Source organism: Anopheles aquasalis, chromosome 2, assembly GCF_943734665.1.
Source record: "Anopheles aquasalis chromosome 2, idAnoAquaMG_Q_19, whole genome shotgun sequence".
NCBI lineage: Eukaryota > Metazoa > Arthropoda > Insecta > Diptera > Culicidae > Anopheles > Anopheles aquasalis.
Genome location: NC_064877.1, coordinates 89,663,147 through 89,680,102, shown reverse-complemented (window position 1 = coordinate 89,680,102; position 16,956 = coordinate 89,663,147). Strand labels below are relative to the sequence as shown.

General features: G+C 44.5%; 1 protein-coding gene across 3 annotated transcripts in view; it reads right to left on the bottom strand.

Moving 5' to 3' along the window:
- LOC126570892 (AF4/FMR2 family member lilli-like) overlaps positions 1 to 15,023 on the bottom strand; it is a 45,534-nt gene extending 30,511 nt beyond the window's left edge. For all 3 annotated transcript variants that reach the window (XM_050228975.1, XM_050228976.1, XM_050228977.1), the window contains exons 1-2: positions 14,674 to 15,023; positions 5,016 to 6,186 (exon numbers count right to left, since the gene is read on the bottom strand). In XM_050228975.1, coding sequence (XP_050084932.1) covers positions 5,016 to 5,299 — 284 coding nt within the window. In that variant the 5' untranslated portion in view covers positions 5,300 to 6,186; positions 14,674 to 15,023. The remainder of the gene's footprint in view (positions 1 to 5,015; positions 6,187 to 14,673) is intronic.
- Positions 15,024 to 16,956: the final 1,933 nt, after the last annotated feature.

Below are 16,956 nucleotides of genomic sequence, written 5' to 3'. Positions count from 1 at the left end.
GCTAGCAACCTTGCGGCAACCTTCACAGCTCTACCGCCAACCGTCTGCCACGGACCGGGCCCTACAGTGCATGGGCACCGAAACAGATTACTCACTACTAAAGAGGCCGTACTGCAAACAACTCGCGAACCGAATGGTGCTGCTGTCCGAAAAACTTTCAATGTTCAGGTTTTCAGGTAGGCGAACACTCAGCAACTTTCACCTGCTGGTTAGGTCTGGCAGGCGTGGATCGAGGGGTTGTGATCGGCATGCTGATGAAATTTCCTAGATCCGGTAAGGAAGCTGAAGCCGTTGAACACCTTTTTCGGATCTCTGCTTGCAGATCCAGGTTCCGGAACCAGAGGCCACAGCCATCGTCCTGAATGTCAAGCTGACATCACTGGAAACCTACAAGATATCTTGTTGGCCTTAGTTTAGCTCACACAAACGCAATCCTTTGAAATGATTTAAACAGCTTCTTATCCAATTCATGCATTAGACATGTGATCGTGTTATGTCTTGGTAGAAACCGGAATCTTTGTTTTTTTTTTTATATAATAGCAGGTACACCCAAGAGCAAGAAGAACCCTTCCATAACAGGTTTTTTTTTCATCCATCGATGCGATGCAAGCGATACTTTCCGCAATTAATAAAAGCAACAATGTTTCAGCGTTGCGAGAACATTGGCATGTGGTGCTTATCCTACATCGCTGACAGAGGACATTTACAAGGTATTCCAAAATCTAAAAGTAAAAATTCGGACGCAGGAAGTGCTTAATTCGTAGCAACAAAATCATACGTCTGAAATCCGTTTGTGAGTAACGCCATGGCACTGCCACACTACGCTAATGTATCGCCTCCACATACCCCCCATAAATAATACCATCCTCAAAACAAAATGGAAGAGTGCCAAAACATTGACCAACATCGGCACATGCTCGCTACAGGGGACAAAAACTGGTAAATTCGCTTGGATTCGTGCCACCATCTGACACACGTCTTGGTTTTCGAATACTTTTAATTTAAGATAAATACGATTCGAATACTTTTAATTTAAGATATTTTCACATCTACCCGACCCGACGAAGATGTTAAGAAAGATAGATAGAATAATGCAAAAAAAGAAAATGTGAAAAAATAGGTAATTCGTGTTCACAGTGTGTACCAAACATGTTCCAAAATGAATACAGAGACAGGAAGAAACAGAGCACACGAATTCAACATTTCATGTGCAATCACGACACGACAGCACACTGTGCAAATGCATCCAGCGAGAGAAGACACTAATTAATTGAAATATTACCGCACCCATATTACCCTCATGTTGGATGCACGCGTCAACCCCTTCGTCGTAGAGAGGAAAATCCCGAAGCACCCGGATTCCAAAAATAAAGCGGCCAATAGCGTTGTACGCAAAGCGAAACCACAACACAGAACTAGCACCCCGTCGACGCCATCGGCGAGATTTTATGAACCAACATTTTATGATGCCGATCATCTCGCTCCTCTTTTATGCAGTTGCTTGAAACGTTCGCATAGTCCCAAAAGAGGAATTTATTTCTACATGATACTGTTGTCTTATCGACCGTAGCATTCGGTTGCGCATATGAAATATGGTATGCGGAAGTGTAGCGGGTTTTCGGTTCTAAGTGATTATGTTTAACTATATTCATGTACGCTAATCATCACAAACATTTTGCGTTCTTCCTCGTGCGTAATCGGTAGTCAAGTTATACCTTAGAAGGTTCATTTTTCAAAAATAAACTTCCATAACGGAGACATCTAAAATTGACACCTGTTCACCCAAGATTGTTTGCATTTTTCACAGATGGAATAGTTTTATGTGACAAGTTACAAATTCATACGCAACGCTCTCAACAATTTTTACAACAGATTATGATAACGTATATGCAAGGTTTTAGTATATTATCTCAATTTGCCACATAAAATAAATTTTATCTTGTTTATGTGGTTCTTAGATCGTAGAATAACAAAACGCAATTCTCAATTTTTTGTACCGTTTGTAACAATCCTAAGTATCCTGTAACAATGTTAAGAGAGAGTAGTCTTGATAAATTATACACGAAGCTTGGTGCAAGCACAATACCATGCCTGATACCTCCGACAAACATCAACATGACGTCGTCGTGGTTGAGGAAGCAGCATTTCTCATTCTCATTACGCGAGTGCAGTACCAGACTTTCGTCGAGTCTACCACCTTTCTTATGGCAAATACGTAACACAACGTGATGTTAGGTGAAAGAAAAGCCCAACCTGCCCGAGAGCGGTACTGCAATCCATCGCCAGTACAACCTTTACCGCCCACCAAACAATTCCCAAACTGATTATGCACCACCATCGGCCCTTTAGTGTTTTTTTTGTAGGTTTTTAGTCGGTTCTCTTTTGTGGAAGTAAAACAATTATGAACTCCTCATGGAAGCACAGAGCCGTAAAGACGTAGGGCATGAACAAACTTCAGGCCAATGGTACTTTGGTCCGCTGCTCAATACCCAATTAAGGAAACGTGTAAAAGTGACACGGAATCAACTTTGTCATGGAAATTGTAATGAAATGTCAAACGAAAGGAAAGCGAAAACCCATTTTGCTCCAAGTGGTGTGATCCGTATGAAATGGAGGAACGGAGCATGGAACCGATTACGACAGCCCTCTCTTCAAGGCGAGTAATCATCATCGTCCTAGCTAATGTGCATCATATTATGGAAGCGTAATTTAACTTCATTTGCACCTTGGAAAGCTATCCTTTTTCTTTCCTAATTAGACTGCTGTCTCGTGGGCTTGTAGTTTTCAAATTGAATATGGTTTTTGAAATAGAAGAAGAACGAAACGCAATGCTAACCTTGAAGCTGCACTCATTGCAGGCATAGCACAGAACGTCAATAACCCGCATATTCAACCTGGCAAGTACAACACATCAAGTGCCGCGTGTTTTTTGTTTTCAGAGCCCGTGCATCAACATTGCTTTTAGTATCAACACACCAGCTGATGATTGTGCGATAAACAGGGTGACTGTCATAAAAGGCGTCGATGCATCTTTACTGCTATTAAGCTGTGTGCTGGTTATAAGTGATTCAACTGGCTATGAGATGCACAATTCGTGTAATCTCATTCATTCAGCCGATGAATTGCTCTCTCAAATGAAAAATTGATTATTTTTCCCATATAAACGGGAACCCTTCTTTGAATAAATGACAAAAAAAAACTGTAGGACAACACTGTCATACTAGTTTCGGTCGCACAAACTGCTTGCTGCTAATTTACGATGCTGGTTTATTTCACAAGCATCAGGCTCGCATAAGTATACAGCACAGCCCATGATGGCCATCAAGGTCAAGACTCATGGGTTATAAATGTTCGATTATTTAAAAAAATATACTCCAGCTTAATCATCATATGTAGAAGGAATCTGAATTAAGGCTCGATGATCAAATTAATCATTAACTATTTAACACATTTGAAAAAATGAGATCGTTTAATTGGGTTATGACGACTGAGATTGTTTTGTTGCTTATAGTTCACATTCTGACCAGCGGACCACGGACCTAGCAACGACAATTTAGCGATGCGTTTAAACAACAACCATTGCCACGCACACAGCTCTCGTCGTCACTGCGGCGTGTGTGAGTGATAGCACGACGCAACAACGGCGACAATGGCGGAGATGAAGACGGCGACTAACACTTGGGGATCTTGGCGATCACCATGTTTTTCTTTTCTATTCTTATTTTGCTTGGTTATTGCGCTGTTCGCATCGCGATTGCCATCACCAGGCAACGGTGGAGGCGTTGACCACCAAAATCGCACTTTTGCTCAACTTAAAATGTCTCGCCATCGAAGGTTCTATCGCTCGAAATGGTGAGAAGCGGTTAACGATGCTATCAATGGCACCAAAGCGACACGCTGGAATGGGTCGTTGCAGTGAACCGCGAATGCCATTTAAACATTCGCCACGATATACAACCACATCGGTCAGTCACAAGTAGATCGATCTCTATCTCCTGTTTACGCCATTTTTTGTGTGGGTTTCATGAATGTCTTCTGCTGCGTTTCAATTTGGGCGTATAATTGTAGACGCGACTTCCGTTACTAGTTGACCAAGAAGAATAATCGCTCCTCCCCGGGTATCCGGACGAACAAAGGGTTATGGAAAGACGAGCCCAACGTGAAACGCCAACGAACGCGCAACATTAGATTTATAAATTCGAACATCGGCTTCATTGCGTTGATCAAGCATGACCCTCTTACCAACACACAATCATCGCGTGCGTCCGCTCGTCATCGACTTTATTGCACACCGCTGCGCACAGCTTTGGATGAAATTCACGAAACGCGCTGTTGCTGGAATGTTAGTTTACGTTTTGTTCTATTTAGCAGTATTACACACGCCCACTAGCGCCACTGCAGTTACCCCTTGAAAAGAACCATAAGTGGTCATATGAAGCATCGTGCACGTTTTTCTACACGTGCCCGATACAAACTCGCACCAATAAAACCGTGACACTTGAGCGAAGAAGATCGACGACAACTCGAAGGATTCGACAAAATCAAACTATCTGTTTAAGTGTGCTCGATTCTAAAATGATACAATACAAATCTAATACGAGTGTGCGTCAGTAATAATTGTACGTCATAATGAAGGGAATAATAATAACAAGACAACGGCCTCTTCAGCATCTCCACGGAGGGTGCCCCTATTCGATTGTCAATTGATGAAAAGGACACTTAATGGTTCGAAGAAAAATTACGAAATTTTTTACGCAACTCTATGGCGTCTGTGCTGAAAATGTTTATGCTGTGAGTTGGCTGAAAAACTCTTTTTAGAGGAATCATTCTTTACTAATGTCGTAGCAACCGATACCCGTCCTGAAACAAGTGTGTATAATTTCAAGATGCTTTTTCCTTAGTTACGCATAATTTATCATAGCATCCAAGAGGTTCACAAGCCTCGGTTGACTGAATGAAATACTAAAGGAACTAAAAGAACGTTGGACCGTGCACATCGGTTTGGTGGTACGTACCTTGGTTTTTGCGATTTTTTCATGTCCGACTCACCGACTCCGCCGGTCGTCCCAAACGACGACGCGGGCGCGGACAGTGCCGATGAATGCAACGAGTAGGAGTGCCGCCCGCTTGATGAAGATGATGTCAATGCTGGTGCGGTGGAGTAGAAGGACGAAGAAAATAATGATGCTGCCGACGGTGCTGCTGTGCCACTTCCGGTTGGCGCGTAAGAATTGCTTTTGCTGCTGTTGTTGTTGTTGTTGTTGCTGCTACTGCTGCTGTTGTTGTTACTACTTCTCATTGCTCGGAGCTACTCCAGCCTACACACTCTAAGCTCTGCCGTCTTCAGCAGGTCGTTGTTCACCGGCATCGATGATGCTGACGCGAATGATGCTGATCATATTGCTGTTGCTGTCTCGGTAGAACGGTGCTCTGCTGATGAATTCTGTTTTCGGCTTCTCTCAAACCAGGACGCACGCACTACAGTAGTGATCACGCGCGCACATACACAGACACCAGAGGCACACTACTGGAAAACTCCTCGCTCACACCACTCGAGCAGCACACACTAGGGATTACACCGATTTGCTCTTCTATTGCTCTTTTGCCTTGCTTTGTTGTGGAGGATGCCCCAAAGGGTATCAACGATACCGTGCCTTAAAGGCGGCAATACTTTTAATGGTTACACCATCGGTACGCACACACTAGACACACCTATACACCATACACAACGAGCGCGCGCGCGCGCTCAAAACAGTGGTGGGGCTCGGATTAGCTTTTTCCTTTTCACTCCCCATCCACCCCCAAGCCTAAACCGTATGACTCCAGCTTGTGAGACACGGAATTTGCGATTACTTAGCCTCACGCACGACACTTCTCATAACTTTAAATCGAAATCACAAATCTCACTCGGTGCACTATGATGATGCATTTCTTTTTCACCGAATTAATCTTTTTATCTCTCTCTTATATTTTTTCAGATTTCACTGTGTCGCGTCGCCATGCACTAGTTTACCACAATTGAATTAATCGAAAACTCCCTCTATAGTGGAATTAAGTTGGCCCTTTGGTAATTTTAAATAAACTGTTTGATAAACCACAATGCTCTTTCAATCACTGCTGCAAGCAGCTTCTCTGCTACTACTACTGCACTGTTCTACTTCACTTTTCACATCGTGTATCTGCTTACTGCGGGCAAAGGAAGAAAGTTGAGGAGTGAGAAAAGTAGGCGCCTTCATGGTACTACTGCGGGTGACAGCGTGTAAGCAAAACTGTTCGTTTCGTGTGTTGATAATCATCCTGTGGCGCACGCACACTCTACGATACTAAACAGAGAATCCAACAAAGGATTTGTTGTTCGTTGGATTTCCTCAAAAAGAAGAAAAATGGACAACAAAATATTAAACATATGTTGATTTCACCGAATACATTCTGTACTTTCACACTATGATATAGCACGCTAGTATAGTGAAGACTTTTCCTCAGTGTCTGTCATACGCAGCAGCGACACAAAGGATTGGTGCCGAGACCTTGAGGTTTTGGTGAGGGGCACGTGCCACGAGCACTAGTTACTTCATTGGGTCCAACCTAACTACAACCCACGAGCACGACTATATTTACGTTGAGTACATCGAGGAACCATCTTTGGTAATGTAAAAAGTAAAAGAAAACACAAAAAATCAATATATGCGAGAACAAATGGACACATGGGAACATTGGAGACACAAAGGATACTCCAGTAGCAAATGGAACATATATTCCGAGCCAGTACTACCACGGGATGCATTTGTTCTATTTGTTCATAATCAATAGTCAAGATATGAAATCTTCTCTTTGATCACGTGTCCACTGGTGCGCTAAGCGTAACAGATGGTCGATATATTATCTGCCCGATGGGTAGTGATAGTTGGATTCCTTATTATTTCTTTTAACAAAACCATTCAAAGAACCACTGAGCCAACAATGTGGGCGTGAGTCTCTTTTCTCAGTACCGAGTACAGTACTGATCCATTGCTGTGGTGAGCCAAGGCTATGATAAGGTTACCCAACATTAATCCATTGACATAAGTCTGGATTCTCCGAACGTATGCATAGTCTAACATTCTATGTCATGAGGCAGTAGTACAAATACCAACGATTGTACAATTTGTTTGATAGACATCCCAGAGATGCTAAATATTGAAGGCGAAATGAAGAACCCAATTTAAGTATGACAACGAGCAAAGAATGAAATTAAAATAATTAAACTATCTTTTCATCACGATTGCTATTACTCCGTTTCGAACAGAGGAAAGTAGGTTTCTAGTACTAAGCTTTAACCTTATGTTTCACTTCACATTCTTTGCACCTGTAAAACCAGCTTTTCAAAGAATTCAATATTTCATCACATCTCGAATGATGTTCTTATGGTATCCTCTTTACTTTCTGTACAACATCAAACAGGAACGCCACAGCTCTCTCACCCAACCCACCGCGGTTTATTTCTAGCCGGTGGGTGGAAAAGCTTTCAAGAAAATCGACACAAGATGACGAAGACAGGCAATGGTCGTACACCAAACCATATCGCGCTCCACATTTTCCACATGGAACTTTGCATTCACGATCCACACCACCTTTCGCGCAGGTAGAACGTTCGTCGCTCTCTTGAAGATGAATTACAGTTTACCTTGGGTGAATTCTACGAAGGGAACGATTGAGAATCCTGCTACAACGAGCACACAACGAAAGTTCTGACACCATTTCCGGTCGAATGCATCTTTTGCGGAACGAAGAGCACTCGTCCGCACGAGCTCCATCTACACTCCCATTTCTTAAGAGTTTGAAGGACCATCTACAGAACATGCTGTACACCACAACACGCAACCCTCTGCTGGGTGCTTAACTACATTTTTATGCGTCCGTCACGATGGGAGACCAGTTGACGGACGCTCGCTCTCTGCCACGACAAACTCCACCCGTTACATTGTGTGGTTTACACACAACGAACGACAAGCAACAGGTTCATCTTCGCAATGGGTGCGTCGGAAATTAATTTTCCATCTTGGAACTCCTGCTTGTCAAACAGAACGAAGCAGAGGAAACAACATCGTCTAGGATGCCTTCCGTTTTCTAGGGCGATCATTACATTTAAATTGACACATCACAGAGGTAATTGCAATGACTATAACCTGCATTCTGTGTTTAACTTCCATATTCTGGTATCTGGAAACCTTCTTTCCAACGGAAAAGGGCGTCAAACTGACGCCCACGTACCAACACGGTCCTGTTAGCTACTCTTGTCTAACAGATATGTGAGTGCGCGCGAAGGGTGGCCACTAAGAAAGTTGATTCGTACCGCTGATAGTGTAGCACTCGAATCTTTTGGCTACAAATCTCATACGAGTGGGGGATGGAAAGAAAGTACGGTAGAGAGCATCATCTGAGTCTTCGACGAAAAGAGGATAGAACGATATAATTTAATTGCGATGATGCTATTTGGCCTGTCCATTTGACTCAATCGAGTGAAAGTAAAAGTCAATAGCACGAAGACGATGATGTCGGCTGTGGATGGTGGGTATGGCGAAATGAAAGCGAAACAGTTATGAAAACGCTATTTATTCGATTCACTTTGATCGGTTGGAGCATGTCTACCGTCAGTGCAAAGAATGTTGCTGCCAGTTGAAATAAGTCTATTTTGTTGTTGATGCACTTTAAGCAATTGCAATATTCCAACAAATGTTCAATCAACAATAATCTTTTACAGACGAAACAACAGGTATCAGAGTGAAGACGTTTGAGGTGTTAATTAGCAACAACATTACCAATTAACCCTATTCGCATTACGTTCACCAGCTTGCTGAGCTCTCAAGCAAGGATCAATTACCATGTGATTCAGCAAACAGCAATGGGAATCCGGTGTTTAGGACACTAACTCCCTTTGTAACTGGATTACCTTTTTTTGCGAAGCAGACAATTGAAAGCCTTTTCCCCGTCAGACAAGCATAGCCGCAGCATAATCTTGTACTTTATCCTGTTATTCTGTATTGTGCTAGGCTATTAGCGTATCAATCCCTTCGCAGTGGGGTTTCATTTTAGTACGAGGTATTACTTGATCCTTTCGCTTAAATAAAGTCACATATAATCCGACACGTTCCGCGTTCCACAGTTCACGATCAGTTTGCTACAATGTTTTGTATACACTAACAAATGACAACGAGAAGCTTCCATGCCAAGAAAATAAAAAAAAACTTTACGTTTAATAAATCAATCGAACATTTTTTACATTTGATCGTTTGTGTGCACTCAAATTTCGTAGTGTGCTGGGATTGTGTCGCTGGATGTTCAGCAGGCAAAAATAGAAAATATTTTCGAAAGCAATTCGTAAACATGCGCCACGCACAACACGTTGGCATTAGTCACACAGTCCGTTTCGTGAAAGGAAGCTACAAAGATAGGAGAGATAAACCAAAAAAATCGCAAAAAAACAGGATCATTTCACAGGTTGCCTTGAGATTGTCGTATGTTAAGATGTTCAACCAGCTTCTGGCTGTACATCCTATTCGCTTTATTTCCAACACTTCCACCTCTCTCATCCGCAGATACGAATGTTCTGCGCACTCCTGAAACCTATCTAGACCATCTTTAAAATCTTTAGGAAAAGTACATTCTAGCTGGTGTCAAGATTATCGCGAATTACAGATCATGAACATCCCAAATCAGTGATACGCGATTACAACGGCTCCGATGAAAGATCTCATCTGCCATAGCCACCGGGTGGGACCGGAATGATGTGATAATTACCAACGTCACCAAGTGCGTGATGGACTAGTGAAAGTGAAACGTAGTGAAATCGATGTGAAAACTGCGGTACGGCCCTGCAAAGCAAAAGGTGTCGCATCCTACACCTAAACGGTTAGCTCCTCGTTGTCTGTCTGTCCTGCTAGCAATTTCAAATTACCAAAGGAAACATCATTTTCCCTACGAAGTCGTCTCGATCACGTTGTTGAATGGTGTCGGACTTTATTGTCCACCGGACGGCCCCGGGTACAGCGCCGGGACTGTATGATGATGATGATGGTGATGATATGCTTCAGCTACTGTAGCCACTGCCCTCAATCATCCTCCGCCATACTACAGTGGTGGTAGCCAATGGCAAAATGTGTTCTACAAGCAAATATGCTAAAAATAACACACAAACACACGGATTGGTAGGAGAAACCCAAATTGAGACCACTGGGAGCGAAGAGCGAAAAAGAATTTCAAGCGCACTCGTGAACCGTGAACTGGCGCGGACCACTGTTTCTTAACTTTGTCGTGCTCTTTTTACCACGAGTTTCGTGTAATGTGATTTTGAACTCTTTTCTGTGCGATAAGAAACAACAAAAAAGATTCATAAATCTTGAAAATGATTGACTTGAAATGACATCTTGAAAATGATTGCAAAGTCAGTAGTAGTTCAAGATCTCTCCCAACTTGTTTTTGTACATTGGTTACTTACAGTGTTGCATATGATTTATGGTGTGGTTTCTCATCAAGTTAATTAATGAAATGTGTATATCTCCTGGCAACACAATGGTAATTAAAATAAGATTTACTAACGCGCACTGCACACATTGATCCAACACATTAAAAGATATTAATTTTCCCAGCCAAATTATACTGTTCATTAGCGCGGTAGAGCTTTGCATAATAAAATAATGATTTATGGAAAATGCGGAACGTGGTACCGGTAGAAGCTGAAAATCACTCTGGACAGAGTACGACCTAAAAACACCATTTCCACGAAAGGACACTTTCGATTCTTTCGTGATCTTCTCTTTTTGCATGCTTCTCGAATGCAAATTACCGCTTCAACTTCAACAGCTCTCAAGAGGCAGTCAATAAACGTGTTTTCGAACGTGCAATGCACATAACACCCGCCCCGGTGATCGGTTCTCATTCCCTCCACCAGACGCACTGTCGTGGAGAATGGTTCCGGCATTCCGTTAAACCAACTGTTGCACAGCTTCTTGGAGGGCACACACTCAAGACGAACTTGGGAAACAGGAACCAGTACGGTCGTTTTACGGTTTACGACCGATTAACGAGCATCTTAAAAATCATCCTTCCAAGCGATGCGTCGCCGGATCGAACGCTGCTGCATGTTCGATCCGGTGGCGGACAGGCAGTGTGTCAAGTACGGTTTCGACACGACCACACCAGACCGAGAAAGACAGAGAGAGTGAGAGAGAAAAAGGGGATCTACACCGCGATGCAGTGCAGCAACAATGTTGCATTCAGTGTTCCAGCAGCCACTCTCAGCTTAGCCAAGTTTATGTCACCGATCGTTTGGAGAATGCGTTTTAAATGCTCGTAAAATATAATGCACCGGAAGAACGCCGTACCGGGACCGGCAGGGTGGCCGAAGTGCGGGAATCGAAGCAGACAGTGACACATGGTGCATACGCACACAGCTGCTGTTGTGTGCTGGAACCGAGAAGACGACAGCACGATCATCCATATCGCTATCTGCTTGCAGTTGCGTTGTGAAACCAAGCGCCGTCGTCTAACGTGTTTATTCAAATGTTTCTTCCCTTCTGCCCTGCCTTTATTTTGTTTGTTGGTAACGCGGAGAAAGGCTAGAGGCTGAAAACAACAGACCTATGACGTCCGCCGGTGCCTTCGGCAATACAGGCGCGTAAAGTAATGTAGCATAACATCGTTCTAAGCGCCGTTCTTGCGCGCACTGGCGACAGTTCTTGTTCGTTGCATAATCACTTCCTCCAGGCGAGCTATGATAGTTCGCCCGTGCCTATGCTTGTGGAGCTTTACTTTTGAATTTAGAAATAAACTTCAATTTCTCAAACAACGAACCAGCTCCCATCGTAATCAGCTACCAAGGAGAAAATCGTATGGTCAACAGGCAAACTAAAACAATCACCAGTCATGGTTCAGCGATAAGAAGACAATGCCAGGCGAAGAGACTAACGGTGGTTCAATTATCGATCGTTTAGAACTTAGCACTCATAGAGCAGAGGAACCACCGTATTTGAAACGCGAACAATGCACATGAGTTTTAGATATATAATCCATATTATTTTACGTAAAGTAAATAAGGAAACCATTATTCGATTTCATTGTAAGCGTAGCGAATTTTCCAAATTGAGCACAAACGGTTAATCTTATCTCTGATACCAGTCGAGATGCGATAAGCCAGGATTGCTGTCAGAAGATAGCAGGAGCATGTTGCAATTCATTAATGATTCATATTGAAAATAAAACATTTGATTCCATTTAAAACGACAACCCATACGTTTCAACGAGAATAGAAGAGCTGCTGGTGTTGGTGCCCGTGGAGTAGCGGTTTGCATCCGTCAACAGTACGCGATTCGGAGTAATGCTGAGAGAACAACAAGGGACGCCACCGTGGGAATGTTTAGTCCTGCGCAGTAATGTTGTATCTCGCCAAGGATTACACAAACCGCACGGAAGCCGGGCGAGTTGCCAGTCGGCATCCATGCTACGGTAGTGCGGAGAGAATCGGTATCTTGCCAGCTCAAGCACGCAATCAAACGGTTGATACATTTTGCCATAATACCCCGGACACGACAAATGGTCTCAAATGGAGCCTCGAGTACACCACGGGGGGAAAGACAAAGTCACATCGATCGAAACTGATCTAGTGAGCCGGTGAGAGAAAGTCCTTTCACCGAAAACGAGACTTCTCGAACTCTCTCTCTCTCTCTCTCGCGACCCACGAGACCTACGTGAGAACCAAAACAAAATCATAACAAAGAAAGTGCCCTAAAATGCGGCGCACCGACGACGACAACGACGACAGACGGCTGCTGTTTCTCAAACTACCGCTCAGGAGCATAAATTCCAGCATAACGCACGCGTCGAACGAACGCTGTCTCGCTTGGGCCAATGCTGTTCTCGGCACACGCTGCAACCAAAATAAACGTGCCTCGGGGAAAGACGATTCGCCCCGCACGGTCTCATCGTTCAACTGCACGGTTGAGATTCATTTTGTTCACACCACGCTTTCCGTTTAAACACCGGAAAATGTTTCATAGATTCTATTTTATTACCCTTTTCACACACGCTGTACGCTTCTCATCTTTCATTGCATAAATCGTAGCGTAAATGCATCAATCGAGCAAATCAATCAATCGATAGCTGCACATTGAATTAGTCGTGTCCGGAAACAAACATGTCCACAATATGAGCAATGGTTCATCCGTTCCATTACACGTACAGTATCAATGGATGGAAAACAATTTTATGACCCGCGGACACAGACGGGATGAAATCTGTTTCCTCTTCCTCCTACGGACATTGGGCACAGTTTTCCGGAGAAAGAAAACTTTGGAATCGCTTGACGGTATGAGTGCGGAAGAAGTGCGTGCCAGGTAGCAGGTGGCAGCTATTTTCGTACGCCAACATACGGTTATGCTGGCAAAAAAGGAGAAGGGCACCGTAGGCTACGGCGAGCACGTCCCTTTGCCACGGTATCATAAGCAGCAGGTAGGTGGTGATGGCGGATCAGAAACATAAGCTAATAATAGGCAATCGGATGGGGCTGCGTAGGAGGACAATGTTGTCAAGGGAGCTCTTGGTACGAATGGAATACAATTCGGCCTACTTGAATTACAATTTAGCGTAAATTTGCTGGAGTTATTCCCTTGTAGCCGGAAGTATTTGACGTAATAGATGATGACGTAGCGACGATCTCGATGCGATCGGTTTGTGCTAAAATGTAAATTTGTATGAATCACGTCCGTGGATTTCCCACATACGCTCATGACTCATTGGAACGTTGGCGAGTAAAGAAGATGATAATGCAAGCAAAAATTATTGCTCCTTTCCAGTAAAGGGTGGATCATATCCTGCAGAATTGCCGACAGTGAAATGGCAGTGTGATGAAATTCGCTTGAGGATGTAGCGAGATATGAGCTCACGTTCCAGCAGCAGCCAGACCGACGAAGGAGCAACAGCGAAACACTTCGCTGCACTTAATCGCACGGAAAAAAATCGTTCTCTGTGACCGTAAGACGATGTGGCGGAGCAATGTTTGCGTTCGTTCGCTTTTGAGTTTAGTCTCTCATGGTCAGCGCGTTTCACAAACACACCGGACAGACGGAAACACCTGCGGGTGGCTCGCTAAAGTAGCACACTTTGCACGAATGCCATCACCCCACCCCATTGGTCATCACCATCTACTGCCCCTTTCGTCGAAACACACCATTGGGGGTACGGGAAGGCGCATGGGGCACGCACAGAAGTGCGAATGCTATCTGCTACCCCTTGCACCGCCAGTAGTGTGCGGTCATTCCGATTGCACATTCAACTGCATCGCACCTATTTCTGGGCGGAGAAGACAACAAAGGCCATCTGCCCCGGGATGTGGTGACGATGCTGTTGATTGATAAACGTGTCGATTGATTGATGCACGGATATTCGTCCGAAACGCCGGGTGCAGGGTGCCTAGATGGGATCCGTTTCTATGCAACGCTGTACTTGGTGCCTGCCATCTCCACGGCCACTCTGGTTCCATGCGTTACTACGTTATCCGTTACTAATAATTCCGTTACCCCTTTCGCAACCAAACGGTCGGTTGATTCGAAATGTCACGATCACCTGCTCACCACCAACTCATCTGATGCGCTCATCAGCCGAGGCTCACATGGAAAGTGTGTTAAGAAAGGTACCTCTTACCTATGCCACCGCCGATCGCCTCTTGAAGGATCGGTTTGTAGCCGAGCAGCGGGGATTCCCATTCAGCTGTTCGATGCTGCTTGGCCTTCTGCAGCACCTCTTCTACGAGTTCATGTGTGTGGTTGTGCGCGTAGTGGTAGTAAATGTCGTTAACACACGCACCATAACGCGACTCCCACTCCACGTACCACTGTTGGCCGCGACTGTTGGCCGAACCGTGCGCTGCGCCGTGGTGCCTTCATGACGTGACTTTCGATCCGCTAATCAGCGCAGCTGGGCTAGCGACGAGCATACCAACACTCAACCACACTCTATCTTGGCCATGTTTCGTCGGTTGTGTGGGCTGCCTGCATGTGACGCACGTTCGATTACGATGATTGCGGTTATCACAATTAGAAAACGGGAGTGATCTTGCAAAACAGAACACTCACACTCAACCCTTCGAAACAGCTCCTCCCCCTCCCAGCATCACATATTTTCGCATTTCCTTCTCTTTATCGTTGCCTTTGAATTCCGATGGCGCCTAACGAAAGACGGGTACCACAAACACCAGAAACGATCGACGAAGAAAACAACATGATCACTATGACATGGGTCTATGCTCAAGAAGGCCCAGGAAATGGCTCTCTTGTAGACAATAAGAAATCCCTCACAAACTGCGAGTGTTATTCTAATGTGACCTTTGCAAAATGGTGTCCCTTAATGAGGGAGTTTACGATGGCTGTAAGCATAAGATCATGGTACCACTGTTGGTGGGATTTTTGCATTTGTTTTTCTGCGGTGTTTGTTACCTCGCTTATTCACTCGATCACTAACACTCACAGCCCCGCACAGATTACGATGTTGGAACCGCGCACGCAACGTCATACAAGCGCACGATGTTGGTTGGCAATACTGGGGTTGACCGGACTCTCACTTACATCATCTCGGCTCCTCACCGTTCGCTTGGTAACGCATTAAAACTACAATCTCACGGCGAATGGCGATCGGATCGACCGTGATCGGACCAACGAGAACCGTGAACCGACAGCAAACGTCCCAAAAAAGGTCGAAAATATCTCTACAACATACACCTCTAGTACTGCCACAAAGGGGTTGGCACGCACCAGCTCTTTGGCAGTGGCTGTTACCGACGTTCTTGTCTCATCTTCGCTCTCTTTCTCACTTGGATTCCCCTTTGCCCACTTCTATTGATCTAATTGGTGCAAGATCAATTCTCATCATTCCTCTTCTGGCACGAAATGGGCAATCGAATGCAACAGACTGCAATGAGTGTATACAAAAAGGCAGAACGCTAATAAATGTTGCCGAAATTTCTTGGCCGAGATGAATCATGAAAATCTAGTTCTCCGACCCACCGACCAATAGACGATTGATACAGAAAATGAAACAAAATTCCAATAACACAAAACAATTCAAAGCCCACTAATGATAAGTTTGGCAGTATTATCTGCTTACTGACAAGAGTGTACATTAAATTAAAGTGCTTCAAGAGTTGTTCAAAACAAATTTTGAATAATTTTAAAGGAATATTTAATTGAACCCTGACCAGGACGCGGACGAGTTCAGTATCGCATTTAATGTCCTGTTCCTCGTTGGCACCTTTTTTGTAAAATCGTCCTTTCCATCCATCCGTGCGAGCAATTATGCTCAACCTGAGCGATGTTTTGATGGGGGATTCATTTTTTTTTTCATTTTCCCCGACTTTTTACAGCTCTCGATGGCGTCACACTCCGCACCGTGCTACCTACAAACCATCAAGAAAGTCTGGCCTGACACATTCAACAAGGCACGAGTGCGCGGAGGGGCGCTAGGCCGCCGCCGTCGTCTCGGGGTACTCTATAATTGGCTCTATCTTGCTGGTTCGCTCTGCGCCTTCACCATCCATCGTTTCACTTCACGGACCGCACCGCACCTTCCTCTCGATTTGAATCATTTCGCGAGCTTCCTCCACACCACAGACGACTTTTGCAAGCTTTCCCTGCAGCGGACGTGACACTCACGGTCAGGTTATGGCAAATGTCGAAATGATTTCAAAAGTAGCAATGATTGGAGGTAACACTGGACACCCGCTTTTGCGCAACCCGCTCCGCTCCCCATGCTCGGTTCTGCCGGTGACCAAAAAGGATGCGGTGAAGGATTAGCACTAGCCCCCTCATCACCTCGCTCTTGCCCTCCACTGCCACGGATTCTATCGTGCGTCAATACCATGTAGCAGCAGGACACCCGAGTAATTACAGACACACACTTGGCGACACTAGAAACAATAGGAAACAGCGCAAT